This window comes from Rattus norvegicus, chromosome 12 (genome assembly GCF_021556685.1).
Source record: "Rattus norvegicus strain SHRSP/BbbUtx chromosome 12, alternate assembly SHRSP_T2T, whole genome shotgun sequence".
In the NCBI taxonomy this organism is placed as follows: Eukaryota; Metazoa; Chordata; class Mammalia; order Rodentia; family Muridae; genus Rattus; species Rattus norvegicus.
Genome location: NC_141545.1, coordinates 21,969,670 through 21,987,831, shown reverse-complemented (window position 1 = coordinate 21,987,831; position 18,162 = coordinate 21,969,670). Strand labels below are relative to the sequence as shown.

At 54.5% G+C, this 18,162-nt stretch overlaps 2 protein-coding genes across 17 annotated transcripts in view; one reads left to right on the top strand and one right to left on the bottom strand.

Moving 5' to 3' along the window:
* Positions 1 to 5,564: 5,564 nt before the first annotated feature.
* On the top strand, positions 5,565 to 12,944 carry Cyp2w1 (cytochrome P450, family 2, subfamily w, polypeptide 1). Of its 2 annotated transcripts, none has more exons than XM_087577933.1 (9): positions 5,565 to 5,766; positions 6,669 to 6,825; positions 7,097 to 7,246; positions 7,319 to 7,476; positions 8,741 to 8,914; positions 9,241 to 9,376; positions 9,456 to 9,640; positions 9,827 to 9,968; positions 10,059 to 12,944. In XM_087577933.1, exons 1-9 carry the CDS (start codon positions 5,584 to 5,586, stop codon positions 10,244 to 10,246), a joined length of 1,473 nt encoding a protein of 490 aa, XP_087434059.1. In that variant the 5' UTR covers positions 5,565 to 5,583; the 3' UTR covers positions 10,247 to 12,944. The 2 variants fall into 2 exon arrangements, with proteins under 2 accessions (XP_087434059.1, NP_001414598.1); NM_001427669.1 differs by having other exon boundaries at positions 5,575 to 5,766; positions 6,669 to 6,831; positions 10,059 to 10,398.
* Chlsn (cholesin) overlaps positions 12,900 to 18,162 on the bottom strand; it is a 103,234-nt gene continuing 97,971 nt past the window's right edge. For 12 of the 15 annotated variants that reach the window (XR_015634121.1, XM_087579176.1, NM_001025033.1 and 9 more), the window contains 2 exon segments: positions 14,827 to 14,908; positions 12,900 to 13,913 (listed from right to left, as the gene is read on the bottom strand). Coding sequence is in view for 13 of the 15 variants with exons in the window: in NM_001025033.1 (NP_001020204.1) it covers positions 13,734 to 13,913; positions 14,827 to 14,908 (262 nt within the window). In the remaining 2 variants the exon portion in view is untranslated. 15 annotated transcript variants of the gene reach the window in all.

Sequence of the window (18,162 nt, the reverse complement as noted above, 5' to 3'; positions counted from 1 at the left end):
ACAAACAACTCTTTTGCACCTTTCCCATGTCTGGAACCAAGGGCCACACACTGAGTTACTCATTAATGTTTTCGAGCTGTGAACAATGGTGGCTTTTGTGACTCAGCAATCAGCCCTTTTCCACTTAAAATAAAAAGACATCTCTGTTCCTGGGGTGGCAGAACCTCTGTCACCAAAGTACCAAGGAAGCAGCAGGGGCTGGCATCTGGGCTGGGGCAGTAACTTTTAACCTGCCATGCCTAGGGAGCGGTTACTGCCTTGCACGAGCTTTTTGTGTTGTTGCTCGTTTTGGTTTTGATTATGGTTTTGGTTTAAGATGGGCTCTCACTACGTAGCTCAGGCTGGCCTCGAACTCACTGGGAGTTCTGCCTCGCTCTAAGGCAGAGCTGATTTTCCAAGCACTCTGCTCTCTCGCTCTCTGTCTCTCTCTGTCTCTCTCTGTCTCTGTCTCTCTCTGTCTCTCTGTCTCTCTGTCTCTCTGTCTCTCTCTCTCTCTCTCTCTCTCTCTCTCTCTCTCTCTCTCTCTCTCTCTCTCGTGTGTGTGTGTCTGTGTGTGTGTGTGTGTAGCTGGATACACCTGTATGTGCACATGTGGAGACCAGAGAAGGATGTCAAGATCTTCCATATTGCTTTGAGGGGTGGCCTCTCTCTGAATTGGAAGCTCATCATTTTTGGCCCACAAACTCTCAACATCCACTTGTGTCTGTTTCCCCGATGGGGTTGCCGGCATGCACAGACATACATGGCTTTTCGTGTGAATGGTAGGGTTTCAAGCTCAAGCCCTCATGGTTGTGTGAAAGAACTCGTGGCCACTATGCCAGCCTGCTCAGGCTATGTCCATGTTAGTATTCCTCACCCGGCCTCTTCCAGGCCACCCAGGCTTCCTCCCAGCAAGGCACGAGGGCTGGTGGGAGCTCTATCTCTTAATGCCCTAGCCTTGGCCTGGCATTGTTGGAAACCAGAGGATGGTCCCTTCACCGCACGGCGTGGGCGGGGTTAGATGAGGGGGCGGGGCTGGGCTTGGTGGGTGGGGACTAGGGGCAGGGCCAGTTGTCCCTGTGTGGGAAATACACATCCCTTCTGATAGGAAGGAGACAGCATCGTATTACTCAAAGAAAATGTGATAGGAATCTAGGTGGCCACCTTTGGTGGGTATTGGCCTCCACACCAGGTCAAGGCTAGATGTCGCCCCATCCAGTCAACCAGAGCTCTGCATGCAGAGATAGCCCAGGGCATCCATCAGTCTGGCCCCACCAAGACTGATGAGAACAGACCCTCAGTGGATTGAGCAACCAAGCCGGAGACAGTTGGCGCCGCACCTTTGCTGGGTGTGGGGAAATTCCATCAAAATTAAAAAAGAGAACAGCCCCAGGGCTGGGGATTTAGCTTAGTAAAGCTAAGATTTAATCCCCAGCATTAAAAAATTTTAAAAAAGGATGGTTCACACTCCTGCAGTGCCAGCCTGCACTCTGGAGAAGTGGGGAGGAGGAGGGGTTCAAGGTCAACCTGGTCAACCTGCACTAGACAAATACACCCTGACTTTAAAAACTTAGGACTGGGGTTGGGGATTTAGCTCAGTGGTAGAGCACTTGCCTAGCAAGCGCAAGGCCCTGGGTTCAGTCCCCAGCTCCGAAAAAAAAAAAAGAAAAAGAAAAAAAAAAAAACTTAGGACTGGAGATGTAATTCAATCGTAGAGTGTTAGGTCTCAAGCTTGGGGAAAAATGGCAAATTGAGGGACCCATTTAACATCAAAGTGGATCTTGGCCGCCATGTTCTCCCAGCATCCCTCGGTCCCTACCTGTTATAGGGTGGGTGTGGCTGACATACCATGCCCTCTATCTATGCTAAACTTCTTCAGCGGCCCAGGGGCTGGGCTGCTCTGCTCCTCAGTTGAATTTCCCTATGTAATCCAGCCATTTTGGTTACGCAGCTCTATTCATTTACCCATTACCCTCCTAGCTCTCCCACGTCTACCACCCCTTCTCCTCACTTGGCTCTGCTCGAGGTCACGTTCCCTTTGGACTGTCCCAGATGTCCCTGCCTCTAGCTATGCTGTCCCTCATAGCTACAATAAACTTCCTCTAGCGTCCCTAGGAGAAGTCATATCTTTCCTTTCTACTTCTTTTTTTTTTCTTTCATAGAATACCTGCCTAGAATCCCCCAGTGAGGGGCTAGGGTGTGGCTCAGTGGTAGAGCCTCTGCCTAGAATCCCCCAGTGAGGGGCTGGGGGTGTGGCTCAGTGGTAGAGCTCCTGCCTAGAATCCCCCAGTGAGGGGCTGGGGGTGTGGCTCAGTGGTAGAGCCCCTGCCTAGAATCCCCCAGTGAGGGGCTGGGGGCGTGGCTCAGTGGTAGAGCCCCTGCCTAGAATCCCCCAGTGAGGGGCTGGAACTGTGGCTCGGTGCTAGAGTTCTTGTCTAGCAAGGGCCATGGGTTTGATTCCCAGCAAGCACCACAAAAAGTAACAACAAACTCCAGCGCCTTCACTCAGAGTCTGCTTTGCAACATCTCTTGTGGCTTCACACAGTATCAAGGCTTACAGTATAGGAAAGGTTGCTCCGGAGCTCACCATCCTCCTGCCGTAGCCTCTCCAGAGCTGGGACCACAGGTGTGCTCACCTCCCTCTGTTCTGCCCTCATCTTTAGCAGGTTGCTTTGTTTAAGGCTGGGAACAACATGAACACTCACACCCACCACGCCCAGCACAGCAGAGGAGGCCCGCGTCTAATTCTGGGTACACGGTCATGTTAAAAATAGCATCAAGCAATGTACGATGGCTGTATGGTGGGAGACACACTGGGCTCAAGGAAGCTGGGGTGATGTTTGCTAGCTTAATCATAGTAATGGCCCAGGCGCATGTGAAAACTCTCCCGGATCTGTTTCTCTGTTTCTTAACTCTCTCTCTCTCTCTCTCTCTCTCTCTCTCTCTCTCTCTCTCTCTCTCTCTCTCTCTCTCACTTTTGGGCTGGTAGATGGAGCCTGATCCTAGTGCATACTTCAGTGAATGATCTGCTGCTGAACTGTGCCTGTGCTGCTAATCTGCGGCCCAGAATATGTGCTTGATGCATGTGGTCTTATGTATATTATATGTGTGGAGAATAGATGGGCAAGCTGTGCAAGCATGAAGACTTGTGTTCCGTCCCCAGTACCCATGCGAAAAGCCAGGCAGAAATGCACGTGGTACATGTTTACAACCATGCCGCTGAGGACGCTGAGACAAAAGCTCTTGAAGGCCAGCAGGGCACCCAGCCTAGCAGAATTGGTGAATTCCAGGTCAGGGAGAGATCCTGTCTGAATAACTAAGGTGAGGCTGGGGGATATAGCTCAGGGGGTAAAACGTTTGCTGTGCAGCTCTGAGGATCCCAGATCCTATGTGAAGTTGGATGTGAAATCATCCCCCAATCCCAGTGTTCTTATGGGAGGTGAGGGGACAGGAGAAATCCCAGAATCCCACACACCAGCTGATATTCATATGCAGCTATGAACAAAGGATCCCATGGCAAACAAGGTACAAGGTGAGAATGGACACCAGAGGTCATCCTCTGATTTCTAGAGGTCATCCTCTGACCTCTACACACAGGCTGTGGTATGTGTGTGCTTGTACTCACATACATGAACCTGCACATACGGACACATACAGAGGCCCTGTCAACTGAGCATGGCGAATACTAGTAATCTAAGCCCTAGGGAAGGAGAGACCACGAGTTCGAAGCCAGCCTGAGCTATATGAAGCCCTGTATCAAATAAATAAGGAGGAGGAAGAGGAGGAGGAGGAGGGGAGGAGGAGAAGGAGAAGGAGGAGAAGGAGGAAGAGGAGGAGGAAGAGGAGGAGGAAGAGGAGGAGGAGGAGGAAGGGGAGGAGGAAGGGGAGGAAAGGAGCAGGAGGAGGAGGAGGAAAGGAGCAGGAGGAGGAGGAGGAAGAGGAGCAGGAGGAGGAGGAGGAGAATTCCTTTCCTAAAACAACCTCCATGGTAACTGGGTAGTGAGTGTTGCCTGTAATCCCAGCCCTTGGGAGGCAGAAGTAGGATTCGGGCCACACCAGTCATGCAGAAGCACGGAAACTGCAGGGGGGAGCTGTCTAGAGATGCCTAGACATCAGGACACCTAACTCACCCAGGCAACTCTAGAGTGAGTTCCTGTGAGTCTTCGCTGAAGCCACGGGGACTCTCATGCTGGCCTGGGAGCTTATGCCTGACTTCCTCCTATGCGATGCATGCTCGGTGGCAAATGGAGCCACACCAGTCTTGCCCTGGGATTGTGACATCTGAATCCTATTGGTCCTTCCCCAAAATAACCCTCAAGGTAGCTGGGTAGCGTTGCCTGATTTCCATAGCCCTCACTCCTGGTCAAGTCTGGCACTTAGCGACTACTCTGTAAGTACTTTCCTGCAACAATCATGTAGATTAAATTATGTAGATTTTCCTGGCCGAGTAGGATTCCCTTGGTTGCATTGGTTGAAACATGACCCAGACAGCCACAGGGGTGACAGGGAGCTGTCCCAGCCCAGGTTGGTGCTGTACTGGGAAGTGAGATGCTAGGGTGAGATACAGTCTAGGTCGGACTTCTCTCCATAGACAATACAGGGGCGCAAGACCTGGGGTAAAGAGTGTAAATGGCTTCTACTTCTTCCTCTGCTCAGCATTGTACAGGGTGTGGATGACACCCCAGGGGATAGGCCCCATGGTGAGGGGCCCTGCTTGGGGGACAGGACTCCAGGTGCCTCAAGTTGAGGCAAGCTGCGGGAAGCAACCCAGCTACTTCTGGTGCCAAGAGCCACCCGCCCCGCACAGCCCTTTCTCACTGGGGCACCGCCTCCCCAGTGAGGCCTCCTGGGTTTTAAGAGACAGGATTAGAGCCCAGACAGCTGGGGCTGTAAACCAGGCCACCTGCTGGCTGTTCACATTCTGCTGATGGCCCTTCAGCATCTGGGAGGTTGTGCCCCTTACTCCAGGTTGTTGGGTGAGCTCCCTCAACTTCAGTAGACGTTCACTGCTTCTGAAGTCTATGAGCTTTGAGGCCCTCGAGGTTAGAGAGGTCCTTGATGATCGCACAGGGCGTTCAGTGTTGTATAGAGGCCCTGTACCCGCTGGGCACTAGGTCTCTTTCTGGAGGCGTCTGAGGACACGGGAGACCCTCATCCTTCATCTCAGGATGAGGCTCTAGCCTCGAAGTCCCACAAGTTCTGCCTCTATGGGAAACCACATAGAACTATAGGTTCCCAGAGTTGGAGACAGAACAGACACAGCTCTGACCATGACACTGGGACCTGGGGGCTCATGGCACATGGAGGGATGTAGGTTTCTTGGAAGCCTGACCTGACATGGCCTAAGCTTGCACAACCTGTGACCAAAAAGCCTTGGCCCTGTACTGTGCTTTCAGCCCCGCCCCAGGCCCCCTGCCACAGAGGGGACCCCACATTCCACACAGCCTGTAGCTTTAAGCCTCCTGTTGGGCTGTCCCCTGCAAACTGCTCGTTCCACATTCTCGGGGTGGTGGGGTGGGTGGGGTGCGGGCACGCCCTAGGGAGGATGGCTATAAGGCTCACTGGGCCCCCGGAGAGCTGAGGATTTGCTATCCCGAAGTTCACATGGAGCTGCTGGTCCTGTGTGTCTGGGGGATCTTACTACTTCTGGGGCTGTGGGGACTGCTCCGGGGCTGTGCCCAGGACCCCTCCATGACCCGTCAGTGGCCCCCCGGGCCTCGTCCTCTGCCATTCCTGGGGAACCTGCATCTGCTGGGTGTAACCCATCAAGACCGGGCACTGATGGAGGTAGGGTGGGCAAAATCCTATGTTATCTCACAGCTTGCATGATGTCTGTGTCCCAGCTCTGACAGGGGAGGAAGTCAGTGGGGGATACAGGATGCCAGAGGCTTGTCCCAGAGAGCAGATGTTGGAAGCAAGAGTGACCTAGGCTCGGTATGTGTAATGTGCACATTCATGAGGGCATGGTTCTATCCCAGGACTGCAAATATATATATATAGCTGGGCAGTGCAGCCAAGGGTCAGGGCTCAGGAGTGGTGGGCAGGGTGGGCTCTGGGACAATGAGGAAGAGACTGGCAGGTAGGTCTAGAAGCGACAGAAGTGGGGTGGGGGGGAGCTACAGATTGCACAGCAGTGCCCTTGTCTAGGTAGGGTATTAACTGAGTATGGCTTCCCCCAGAACTTGGAGGTGAAGGTAAGCTAGTTGCACTATCACGAGCCGGGGCTAACTGTCTCAGTGGGGTGGAAGCCCTTGAATTTTGTCCAGGGGACTCTTGCTTGCAGAGAAGTCCACACAGCTGCAGAGCTGGTTTGAAGCGGCCCTGCTCCACCTTTCCTAGGGTGGATCAGGCTAGACTCCAATGTAGCTGCAGGCACTGGGTTGAGAGGTTCAGGCTCTCCCTCGGGGCCCGAAGCCCTCCCTCAGTCTGAGGAGCAGATATGGGGCAGATCCAGCCATCATGGCTCTTGGTGAGAATCACAAAATTCCACTTTCTTGCTTTCAACATTTTTCTCTTTGAAACGGGGAGATGGAAGTTTGAACATTTGAACAGCGCCCCCTCCTGGGGAGACTGGGAAGCCTCTTGGGGGTCCTCTCCAGACCTTAAGCTTCCAGCCTACATAGGGTACGGCTGTGTGTGGTTCTCAGAGGGTGGGTGGAGGCTGTCTGACTCCTGTCCGTTCCCACCAGCTCTCAGAACGCTACGGGCCGATGTTCACAATCCATCTGGGATCTCAGAAGACCGTGGTGCTGTCGGGCTACGAGGTGGTGAGGGAGGCCTTGGTTGGGACTGGGCACGAGCTAGCCGACCGGCCCCCAATCCCCATCTTCCAGCTCATCCAACGAGGTGGGGGTAGGTGGGCATTGGGATTCCTTGCCAGATGGGGAGGGGACTTGACCTATTGGATTGGTACTTAGGGAGAGACAGGCTCAGTCTGTCCTGATCCTGAGCAAGTTTGTCCTGATCCTGAGCAAGGCAAGAGGGGTATGACCCAGGATAACCCCTGAATGGGAGGGCTTGGAGTTGAGCCTGGAGCCCCCCAAGTGGGCCCCCTGTTCCTTGCATGCATCATGAGATGGGGAGTGGCTGGCACTCACGGCTCATGTCTACCCCACAGGCATCTTCTTTTCTTCTGGAGTTCACTGGAAGGTGGCTCGCCAGTTCACGGTGCGCACACTGCAGAGCCTGGGTATACGACAGCCACCCATGGTGGGCAAGGTGCTGCAGGAGCTGGTCTGTCTTAAAGGGCAGCTGGACAGCTATGGAGGTGAGTGGGGGACCAGGTTGCCCCTGCCCGGCGTGTATGCCCACCTGAGGCCTGTCTTCCTCCGACCTCCAGGCCAGCCCTTTCCTCTGACCCTGCTGGGTTGGGCACCGTGCAACATCACCTTCACACTCCTCTTCGGCCAGCGCTTTGACTACCAGGATCCTGTGTTTGTGTCCCTGTTGAGTCTCATTGACCAGGTCATGGTCCTGTTGGGCTCACCTGGCATACAGGTGAGAGGCTTGCCGCCTGGCAGGGAAAGGAGCTGAACTAGAGTGTGGGGCCCAGTTCTAAACCCTGAGGTCAGGGAGGTTGGTACGTAGCACTCTCCAAACAAAGAATGTGTGACATCAGCCAAAGGCAGACATTGGTTAGCGTGTTTTGTGCCTGAACCAGGTCCTGTGCTCTCTGGAGGTTGGGGCGTTTGGACCAAGGATAAATGGGCTTTTTTACACATCTCTAAGTGTGGCTGCTGAAACATGTGCAGGGGCCTTTACGGTTTGTGGGACCTGTGTCTGAGGGGTCCCCCACACAAATGTACCTTTCCTTTTATTTATTTACTTTTGATAGAGGGTGTCTCTATGTGGCCCTGGCTGTCCTGGTATTGCCTATGTAGACCAGGCTGGCTTCAAACTCACAGATCCACTCGTCTTTGCCTCCTGAGTGCTGGAACTAAAGGTGTGTCCTGTCATGCCTGGCCAGGCACCTTCTTGACTCCTTGTCACAGAAATCGTGAAAATCAGCCTTTCTAGCGTCTAGGGCCCTAACATTTAAAGCGTCCTGGCTTTGGGCTAGACACTGGAGCCTAGACACTCAGCACCAAGCCTTTACAGTTGAGTCCTGGCTCAGGATGAGGCCCCACAGGGGTGAGGAGGGGCAGCCATTGTGGTGAGCCTGTTCTTAGACTTGCCTTCACACCATGTAGTAGGAGCAGGCCATGAGCTCACTCCCAGAGCACTCACTGTGGGGGATGAAGGAGGCAGGGACCCCTAGATGCCCTGGGTAATAGAGATGGTCCCCACCACTTAGAGCAACATGAGGCATTCCTCCCGGTTATTGCCAAAGCACTTGGAACTCTGAATACCTATTGGCACCAGACCCACTCTGTTGTAAGCCACACATTGCCGGTCCCCAATCATAGCTATGACTCCTTCTCCATCGAAGCCATTCCTCTTCTGATTTTCCCCTTCAGCGATAAGAGAAAGGAGCACGTCCTCAGGCAGCAAAGAGTACTTGGGTCTTGCCCAGAGCCATCCAAATGTATCAGGTCAGCTGGCTCCTTCCTGCACACTCTGAGATTTCCTCCCCGTCCCTGGACTTCCAGGAGGGTGACAAGCCTCTAGTGCTGCTGGCCTGGTGCCCTCTTGTGGTCAGGGGCAGCGTTGCCCTGATTCGTTTGTCCAGAGCCTGGAGCCAGCCTCACCTGCCTGACGGATGGATTGACTTCCTCCCAGTCACCTCACCTCGACCCCACCCCACTGTCCCGCCCACTCGCAGTTATTCAACACGTTCCCCCGGCTGGGGGCCTTACTGCGGTTGCACAGGCCAGTCTTGAGCAAGATCGAGGAGGTGCGCACCATCCTAAGAACCCTCCTGGAAGCGCAGAGACCACCCTTGCCAAACGGCAGTCCGGCGCGGAGTTATGTGGAAGCTCTGCTTCAGCAGGGCCAGGTCTTCATCAGAGGCAGGGGTTGTGGGGGTGCGGGTGGGGGTCGAGCGGGGGTGTTGGCGGCCCCAATTCACGGGAGGGGAATTGTGGAGGGCTTTTTGCGACCTGCTGGGACCTCTGCGAGTCTCAGTCTCCTCCTTTATGAGGCCTGGCCCCTGTGAGTACCTGGAGTGGGCACTGGGGTTCGGTGAATTCCCAGTAAATGTTAGCTCTTTCCACCCAGTCTGACCTCTACCCATCCTCCTCCTGGTCCTGGGACTAGGCTGGGCCCACAGGTAGGGGTTGGATTCTCAGAGATCCAAGCCCAGTTCTGACCACCCTCCTGCAGGATGACCCGGAGGACATGTTTAGCGAGGCTAATGTTCTGGCCTGTACACTGGACATGGTCATGGCTGGAACAGAGACTACGGCAGCCACACTGCAGTGGGCAGTCTTCCTGATGGTTAAGCACCCACACGTGCAGGGTGAGAGTCACCCCATGGTAGAGAACCCTTAGGGGTTAGGAATGGGGCTTCACCCATACAGTGCCACCTTCTGGCCTAGGTCGTGTGCAGGAGGAGCTGGACCGAGTGCTGGGCCCTGGGCAGCTACCTCAACCAGAGGACCAGCGAGCACTGCCCTATACCAGTGCTGTGCTGCACGAGGTCCAGCGGTACATCACACTCCTGCCCCATGTGCCCCGCTGCACGGCTGCTGACATCCAGCTGGGTGGCTACCTGCTCCCTAAGGTGGGTCCCCACTTCTTCCCTTTGACTTGGGGTGGATAGAGGACTTCCTGGGTCTCATATTCACCTGCGAAAGAGGTTATTACCATGTGGTGCAGGCGGGAGGTAGGAGCTCCCCCAGACAGTGTTCTGCCCTCTTCTCCTAACTCTGAGCAGATCCGCCTACCCTGGGATCCCTCTGCCTTACAGGGCACCCCCGTGATTCCTTTGCTGACCTCAGTGCTCCTGGACAAGACGCAGTGGGAGACTCCAAGCCAGTTCAACCCAAACCACTTTCTGGATGCCAAGGGATGCTTTATGAAGCGGGGAGCGTTCCTGCCTTTCTCCACTGGTAACTTGCTGGCCGTTAGGATGTGCCTCCAACAATTTCTGCTCAGCTCTCTCCTCCAGTAGGGAACCGGTGCCTTGGTTTCTCTTGCAGGTCGCCGGGTCTGCGTTGGGGAGAGCCTGGCCAGGACAGAGCTCTTCCTGCTGTTTGCTGGCCTCCTCCAGCAGTACCATCTGCTGCCCCCACCCGGCCTCAGCCCCGCAGACCTGGATTTACGGCCTGCCCCAGCTTTTACCATGCGGCCACCCGCCCAGACCTTGCGCGTGGTGCCGAGATCCTAGGGTGCTCACAGACCGGAAAACCACCAGAGCCTAGCCTGCCTCTCCCTGAGGTTGCATTGCAGGTGATGGGATAGTTGTAGCATCCCTAGCAATGAATGATGAGCAGTGGTCCCTCTGGACCACCATAGCTTTTATGACCAGTGTACAGTGTGGCCAAGGCTGTTTACCCATCTGTGGAGGCTGGAAGCCCGCCTTTCATCTGGGCATCGTGGGGCAGAGGGTCTATCTGCCCAGCCCAGCAGCCCTCCCCGGTCCTGATATGGTACTTATAGGAACCCCAACTCCCCTTCCAGGCTCCTACACTACGGACACTACAGACGCTTCTCTATTCTGGTTCTCCGGGCAGCCATATCCTCAGAGTAGAGACTACACTCCAGTCTCTTCACCCTAACCCTAACCCTAACCCTAACCCTAACCCTAACCCAAAAGCCTGGTCTATAGCCCCTCCACAGCCCGCAGTATACCTCCCATCTCCCCACCTGGGCAGATTCTGCCCATAGCTTGGGATGCTCCACCTTTGACGGGCACCAAGGGCACCCCAAAGGCTGCCTGAACTTCACCTCAGATGACATTTTTGTTCCTTTCTTCTGCTGTGATAACTGGAACTCCACCGTGGTCACCTGCGACAAGAATACTCAGAAGAATCGAGACTCTTCCAGCTGACGTCCTTGGGAACCTTCCCCTGGTTCCTGATGCCAGTTCTCACCAATAGCGAGGAACCTACCATATTTCCTGTTTCAACTTGGCTACCAGGAAACCAATAGCTATGGTCCTTGTTCCTTCCGCCCCACTCCTTGGTAGTGTTTGTATTCCTTGTTTCTCAGTGTGCTCGCTCAAGGCTTTGAAATGCCCAGGGTGATAGCCTTGTTGCACACGTCTGACATGACAGCGTGCTAATTCTAACTGTGCCTTCTTCGGCAGCCACCGACACCACCAGTCAACGCAGGGTTTCCCCAAGTGCGGAAGGGCAGGGCTAGATGCCACCATGAGTGGCAAGCCCAGCTGGAGTGCACGTGAGACCCAGATCACACGACGCTTGGGTCCCTTCTGGCAAGAGTCTGGTGGTTGTGGCAAGCAGTCGCTGTTGACTAGAGACATGAATACCAGCCAGTGCTTAAATTTAGTAATTTAGTAATTTAAATCTGGAGTGGCAGAAGTGTCTAAGGGACGTAGAACCAGACTGGGGACAGGGCTTTGTAGGTAAGGTTGCGTCTGACTGCAAACAGCCAGGTTGCCTGAGACCCCATGACCCAGAAGGGCCCCACACTTTGGCTGGCTGCCCATCTTCCCTCATCAATGCAGTGCTTGGCTGCCGTGCCCAAGTGCTCGGGACCTGAGACAACCTATCACACTTGGTTTTTGAGACAGGGTTTTTCTAGCACTGGCTGTCCTAGAACTCGTTCTGTAGACCAGGCTGTCCCAGAATTCGGGGTACTGCCTGCTTCGGCCTCCAGTGCTGGGATTAAAGTGTGTGCCACCATTGCCAATCTCTTCACTTTTACCAGGCCCGGGGACAGCTCAGCTCTGCTCCAATCAAGGGAGCTGGCAGGGTTTGAAGCCTGGAGGCCGCCCAAGCGAGTGTCCTCTTTTCTGCCACATGGCACCTTGTTCCAGGCAGTGAGGACAGATGACATGCTTAAGGCTCAGGGGTGTGGGGACTGCCCTCTAGTGGCAGCTGGGTCTGAATGGACTGCTCATGAAGGAACTGTGACTTCTCACAGGCTCAGGATGCTGTGAACTCTGGGCCTCCGGGCAGCTGAGGGCAACTTGGCTTCAGCCCAGCTGGCCCCGGATGCCCATGTCCTCCCTGTGACGCATGTCCTGGTCACTTGGAGCTGTGAGTGGGTGGTGGACTGTGTCCTCTGTCCTTGGATCAGAATAGCTGTCATCACCTGAAAGACCCTGGAAAGACACGGCCTGTTGACATTCCTGTAGGAAAGGGATGGGTGGAAGTACTACTCCATCTACCAGAGATCCCAGCCACCATTCCCTCCTGCCTCTTCCACTGTGGGCTGCAACCCTGCTTGGGCATGAAATACTTGGCAAGTCAGATGAATCTGCGTAAATGAAGCAAAATCCGTAGCCTGGTGGTAGGGCACGCCTTTAATCCCAGCACTCGGGAGATAGGCAGGTGGATCTCTGTGAGTTTAAGGTCAGTTCAGTCTACAGATCGAGTTCCAGGATAGCCAGGGCTACACACAGAGACCTTGCCTAGAAAAAAACCAAACCAACCAAGCAAAAAGAGAAGTGTGTAACATACACCACCTGCAGCCTTGCTTCTGACCATGCGCACCGTGCACGCCCTCGTGCACCCAATCTGCCACCAAGACACCTTGGCCCTGGCCAGATGTTAGCAGCCTCTGGGCTTTGTTTAATTTTGTTTTTCAAGACAGGGTTTCTCTGTGTGACCCTGGCCATCCTGGAACTCACTCTGTAGACCAGGCTAGCCTCGAATTCAGAGATTGGTCTGCTTCTGCCCCTGAGTGCTGGGACTAAAGAGTCTCGTGGCTTTAACACCAAATGTTTCTGTCACAGAAAACACATTTTTGGTGTTTCGCCCCTCAGCATCTCAGCTACCAAGCTGCCCCGTGATTGGGCAGCATTAGACAAAAGTCATGACTATGCAAACTTTCCTTTAATAAACGGGAAATTATTTGTATTCAGAATTGTTTTAATAAATTTCTTGAGATATGGCATATATTTTTCTGTAAATCTCTTTTATAAACCTCTATACCTGGGGTATAAAAGTGACTGATGCAAAGGGCCGTGGATAAGGAGGTCAAGAAGCTGTGGCTGGAAGCGGGAGAGGCTGAAGGCGGACACAGGCCGTGGTTCCCATTTGCAGACCCCAGTGAACTCACTACTCCCTGAGCCAGACTCGCACCAGATCCTCTCTAGCCTGTCAGTGCCCTCCCTGTGTGGCATCGATGGGCGATTCTTTATGGTCTGAAAAGTCACCCAATGGGAGTGGAGCGTGTGTTCTGATGGTGTCATGGGCCCAGATACAGATGCTTAGTCCTTCTGTTTCCAACGTGCTGGCCAAGAGGTTCAGTGAGAAGGAGCTGGCCCAGTGCTGACACTAGGGACAGCTGTGACTGCCAAACTGAGTAGGGATCATGGGGCAGCCACACAGGCCCAGGGGCCTCAATACGAGCCCTCAATAGGGTCTCCCTGAAGACTGGTGAGCTGCACCCAGGCTGCAGGCTTGGGCCAACCTTTAAGATACCCTTGGTAGAAAAAGAAGACTCTGTTCACAGCCACTTCAGGGCCACTCATGCAGGAGTGGCACCTTAGAACTATTTCAGGGAGACCATGTTCAACTCCCAAGGCACCAGAAACTGTTACAGCTTATAGGAGGGGGATGAAGGGTTCTTCTCAGGACTTTGGAAGGAAGTCCTCGAGCCAGATGACCTGCTGGTGACCCGTTGGCTCCCACAGCTCTGGGAAGAGGTAGCAGTGCGTCCTCGGGGCCAAGGCGGCTCCTCCGCTAGGAGAGCAGCTGGAGCACCTGCCGGAGGCGCTGCATCTTCCCCAGAGACCTGGCCTCGGGGTCCGTCCCATCCAGCTCCTGCATCAGGGTCTCGGCCTTCTGCACTGTCAGCTCTCGGGCACTGCCCCTGAGCCCCTCGAGGTAGTCCAGCAGGGTAGAAAAGTGCTGTTCAGGAACCTGGAGGGAAAAGGGGACAGTGCTGAGGGCCAAGGCGTAGGGACCCTGAGCTGTGGGCACGCAATGGGAGGCTTGGCTTTCTCCCTGTGCTGCCGGGGGAACCGACCTATGTCATCTCATGATGGGGTCTCCCAGTACAGCTGTATGCAGGGAGCCTCGTCCACCCTGTTGCTACTTTGTCAGGACAAGGGGGGGGACATGGTGGGTAAGAGGCCACTGTGCTGGCATGACTCTCCTGTACCTCGGACATTCCCTGCATAAATTAAAAATGCCTTCAAACACTGTCCCTAGCCCAGGCTGGCCTTGAACTTGCCTCATGGGCATAAGGTCCTGGCTTCCATGCTCAGCCTGTGGTGGTACGGACCTGAGCTCAGCAGTGCTGCAGGACGCAGAGTAGGGTGAGGAGTTTGCGGCCATGAAGGAGCCTTGCTTAGCTGTCCATGTGCTGTGCATGGACCTGACACCGAGTGTCCCACTGTCCACACAGGGACCTGACACCCGAGTGTCCCACTGTCCACACAGGGACCTGACACCCGAGTGTCCCACTGTCCACACAGGGACCCTGACACCCGAGTGTCCCACTGTCCACACAGGGACCCTGACACCCGAGTGTCCCACTGTCCACACAGGGACCCTGACACCCGAGTGTCCCACTGTCCACACAGGGACCCTGACACCCGAGTGTCCCACTGTCCACACAGGGACCCTGACACCCGAGTGTCCCACTGTCCACACAGGGACCCTGACACCCGAGTGTCCCACTGTCCACACAGGGACCCTGACACCCGAGTGTCCCACTGTCCACACAGGGACCCTGACACCCGAGTGTCCCACTGTCCACACAGGGACCCTGACACCCGAGTGTCCCACTGTCCACGAAGGGCCCCACCTCGACCCATGCATGTGCACAGACCTTGTCCTCATCGTACATGTGTAGCAAGAGCCATGTCTGCCTCGTCTTCTGGAATCTCCAGCTCTCTTGCTTCTCAGCCCACCTGGGAACCAAGACAGAGACCTCAGGACGTAGAGCAGAGTCTCGTGGGCTGCCTGAGAGCATGGGGCAGCCGAGTCTGGCTCAAGGGGGACGTGCCCTTAGCATACCCGCCGTGAGTCCTCAGGCCACCTGCCCACATGTGTCCACAGGGTCACCTTCAACTCTACAATGCTCTACCATTTCGCTACATTAAAGAAAGGCAGCAGTCTACATGTCTTCAGGTCAGTTTTTCTTTCTTTCTTTTGTTTTTTGTGACAGCCTCAAATTCACTATGTAGCCAGGCTGATCCCCATCTCAGCCTCTCGAGTGCTGGGACTAAAGGTGTGCACCGTCGTCACCCGGCTGAGGCAGGGTCTCAATCTGGCCGGTCTCCTCAGTCAGTCTGGACGCAGGATTCCCGATCTCTGCCTTCTAAGAGAGAACTACAGGCAGAACCCCACACTTTCCCGCGAATCCTGGGGATCCACACTCTGACCCCCAGCTTCTGTGGTAAACACTTTAAGGACTAACTCATCTACCCAGCCTTGGTTCATTAATTCTTCACTGACGTTTCTGCCTAGGCCACGGAGGGTCTAGAATATGCCGTCGTTAGTCGGAATTTTCTTGCAGGCCCCTGAATGACTGCACACGACCCCCAGCTCACCCACCAGGCCTCTACATCCTCCTGGGCAGAGGCACCAGGAGGGAAGGACTAAGATTGGTACCCAGCCTTGCACCTCTGGCCCCTGCTCTCTGGCTCTCGCGGCTGCTGCACAAGGCTCTCGGGCTGTCCACTGAAGCCACAGTTCTCACTCCACCTCAGGGTTGAGCTGAGCTCTACCTGATACCTACTTGAGTATTCAAGTCCATGGAGGGCCTCCAGTTGTGTGTGGACCCCAGGGTCAGTCAAGGGTTCCACTTTCTGAGTGTGTCCTGTTTCAAGGTTCCCACCCCACACATTCTCCCATCACTTTCACACACCCTAAGTCCCTGAGAGTGGCTTCCCCAGGACTGAAGGATGCAAAGTGGAGGCAGGACAGCAGGCTGGGAAGGTCAGCTAGAGGTTACATAGAGACCAGAGCACTCAGGCCACACCCCAAATACCTGAAATGGCAGGCAGGGCTAGCTCTGAGCCCAGTAGGTTTCAGGGCAGGAAGGAAGTGGCCATTTGGCAGACACCCTCAGGTCTCCCCAAGTTCCCAGCCATGCAGGTATGGTAATTGAGGCTACACCATTGATGGTACAACGATACCATGGTAGAGAATCCAGGAGAACAGAGCCCGAGCACACATGGGGCTTGGGACGCAGTACAGGCTTCAGCTGCTCCCTGGGCTTGGCCACCAGTCCTGGCAGACATTCCCAGGCCTCCAGTGAAGGAGTTGGTTGCACTGCATTTGATCTGATTCCCACAAGGTACTGTGCCCAGGTCCACTGGGCTCTGTGGTCTTCCCGAGCATTGTGGGACTGAGGCTTTCTGTGGTATCTGAGCCAATCCCACCTGAACCTCTGCCGGCTGTAAGTGATCCTATGAAGCACAGACAGCAGGGCCAGGAGGAAGCACAGACAGCAGGGCCAGGAGGAAGCACAGACAGCAGGGCCAGGAGGAACACGAGCTGTAAGAGAACGCCACTCTCAGGGGCTGGGGATTTAGCTCAGTGGTAGAGCGCTTGCCTAGCAAGCACAAGGCCCTGGGTTCGGTCCCCAGCTCCGGAAAAAAAAAAAAAAAAAAAAAAAGAGAAGGCCACTCTCTACCTCACAGATTCCATCATCCCCCGTTTCAGGAAACCTCGACCGACCAAACACAAGGAATCCTGCTACAGCCCCAGCTTCTGGGGCTCCTGACAAACCACCTCTCTACTAGGATCCATCTGGATCCCTGGGACCTGCCTGAAAGCTGACCTGACTTGGAGACAGGCCGCTCTCTCCACTGTTGCCTCTGTGTCCTACATGGAGGCTGCCGAGCCTGAATGCTCAGGCCCCGGGTAGAAGCTCTCCGGGGACACAGCTGTTGTCAGGCTCCAGCTGCCCCCCACCACCAGATTCCTCTCAACATCTGCCCAGTGTGATGGTTTAATGCTGTCCACTTGATAGGATCTAGAATTGCATAGGAGACAGACCTCTGGGCACATCTGTGAGGGAATGTCTAGATGGGGTTGATGGTGGTGGGAAGAACCACTCTGAATATGCTGGTGTTCTGTCCCCTGGGCTGGGGTTCTAGACCAAATAAAAAGGAGAAAGTGGGGTTGGGGATTTAGCTCAGTGGTAGAGCGCTTGCCTAGCAAGCGCAAGGCCCTGGGTTCGGTCCCCAGCTCCTAAAAAAAGAAAAGAAAAAAAGAAAAAAAAAGGAGAAAGCAACAGCATTCATTTCTATTTTCTGCCACACAAGGACACTACATGACTAGCCATGTCACCCTCCGCCATGATGAGCTGCAGTCCTGAACAGTGGCCCCAAATAAACCCTTCCTGCCATAAGCCACCTTTGTCAGATGTTGAGACCACTTGGGCCCAGTAGCTAAGGGTGTGTATGCTCTTTGCCTGGAACTGCAGCTCCAGGGACTCTGACACTATCTGCTGGCTTCCACCAGTGCACATGTGTGTTCATACACACAGAATTAATAATAAGGTTGCTGGCCGCGGTGGCACACACCTTTGATCCTAGCACTCTGGGAAGCAGAGGCAGGCAGATTTGAGTTTGAGGCAGCCTGGTCCACAGAGTGAGTTCCAGGACAGCCAGGACTATAGAAAAACCCTCTCATAAAACCAGTAAGTAAAATAAAATAAAATTTAAAAAATTTATTTTTCTGCTTTAAATATTTTTAGTTATTCTTAACTATGAATGCAGGAACCTGTGGAGGTCAGAGGTGGGCATCGAATCCCGTGGAACTCGAGTCATAGACAGTTGTGAGCTGCCATGTGGGTGCTGGAAATTGAGCCCAGATCCCCTGGGAGAACAGCCAGTTTTCTTAACCACTGAGCCATTTCTCCGGGTCCAAAATAAATCTTAAAAATAAAGCACCTGGGAAGAGTCCTAGCTGAAGGTTTGTCACAATCTGGAACCTACCATGGTTCAGGGTCCTGTGGGCAGAACACCTGTTTTCAGTGCTCAGCTAAGATTGGGGAGTCTGGGCACACAGTAGCCACAGGACACCTCCACAGGGTGAAAAGGAGGGGGGATGCGTGTGCCTGAGGGCAGTTCTGTGGATACAGAACAGGCAGGGCAGGGCCTCCCCAGTACCTGTCAATGGCTGACTGAGCTGGATGGACCACCCGCCCTTC